A 785-nucleotide genomic window follows, 5' to 3' on the forward strand; every position below is an offset into this window, starting at 1 on the left:
AAGGTACGGGGGGTAAGGGGGGGGGGGGGGGAGTGTTTAACTCCCTACACTGTGCAGCTTGACTCCCCTCCGTCTCTCCAGATGACTTCTGTGGCAATGAGATAAAGCTGAGCTGGCACGCAGAGGGAAGACACACGCGCACAGACCTTCACCCAGCCAGGATCCTATGAGCCTACGGCTTGCTGACCTGTGTTCCTTGTAGCCTTGTGTCTGCCAGGAGAAGAAGGCCGCTTGACGACTGTTGCAGGAGAGACACCGTCGGCAAGGACACCGTCAGCAGACGAAGGTTCTGTTCATTCTGGAGAGAGGACGGACTTTCTTTTTTTTTCTTCTGCATTGGTGTTGATTGAACTACGGCGGACGGCGTCGCATCGGTGAACCCGACCTCCGCCTCATCCTCCTCCACCTTCCTCCCCCTACCTCCTCTGCCCCCTTGGGGAGCGTCGTGCGGACGTGACGATGAACTCCCTGTCCAGCGCCCTGGGCCGGGCCCCGGAGCAACCCCGGCTGCCTCTGTGCGTCCCGGGGTCCATCGGCGCCGACGACCTCCCCAGGAGCTGCCACTCCAGGTTCAGCCCCGTCTCCCGCTGCCTCAGCCCGGGCTCCCTGCTGGGCCACCCGAGCCACCACAGACCCCCCAAGTCCCAGCGGGACCTGAGCCCCGAGGAGCAGCAGGAGCTCCGCCGGAAGATCAACAGCCGGGAACGCCGCCGCATGCAGGACCTCAACGTGGCCATGGACGCCCTGCGGGAGGTGATGGTGCCCTACGCCTCCTCCTCCCCCCC

General features: G+C 64.1%; 1 protein-coding gene across 1 annotated transcript in view; it reads left to right on the top strand.

Annotated features, from left to right (window-relative positions):
- Positions 1-459: 459 nt before the first annotated feature.
- olig1 (oligodendrocyte transcription factor 1) overlaps positions 460-785 on the top strand; it is a gene marked incomplete at both ends in the record, with an annotated part of 798 nt that continues 472 nt past the window's right edge. The window contains one exon of the mRNA XM_079759315.1: positions 460-785. This exon is cut by the window's right edge and continues 472 nt beyond it. Coding sequence (XP_079615441.1) covers positions 460-785 — 326 coding nt within the window.

This window comes from Pollachius pollachius, assembly GCF_949987615.1.
Source record: "Pollachius pollachius genome assembly, contig: scaffold_243, whole genome shotgun sequence".
Lineage (NCBI taxonomy): Eukaryota > Metazoa > Chordata > Actinopteri > Gadiformes > Gadidae > Pollachius > Pollachius pollachius.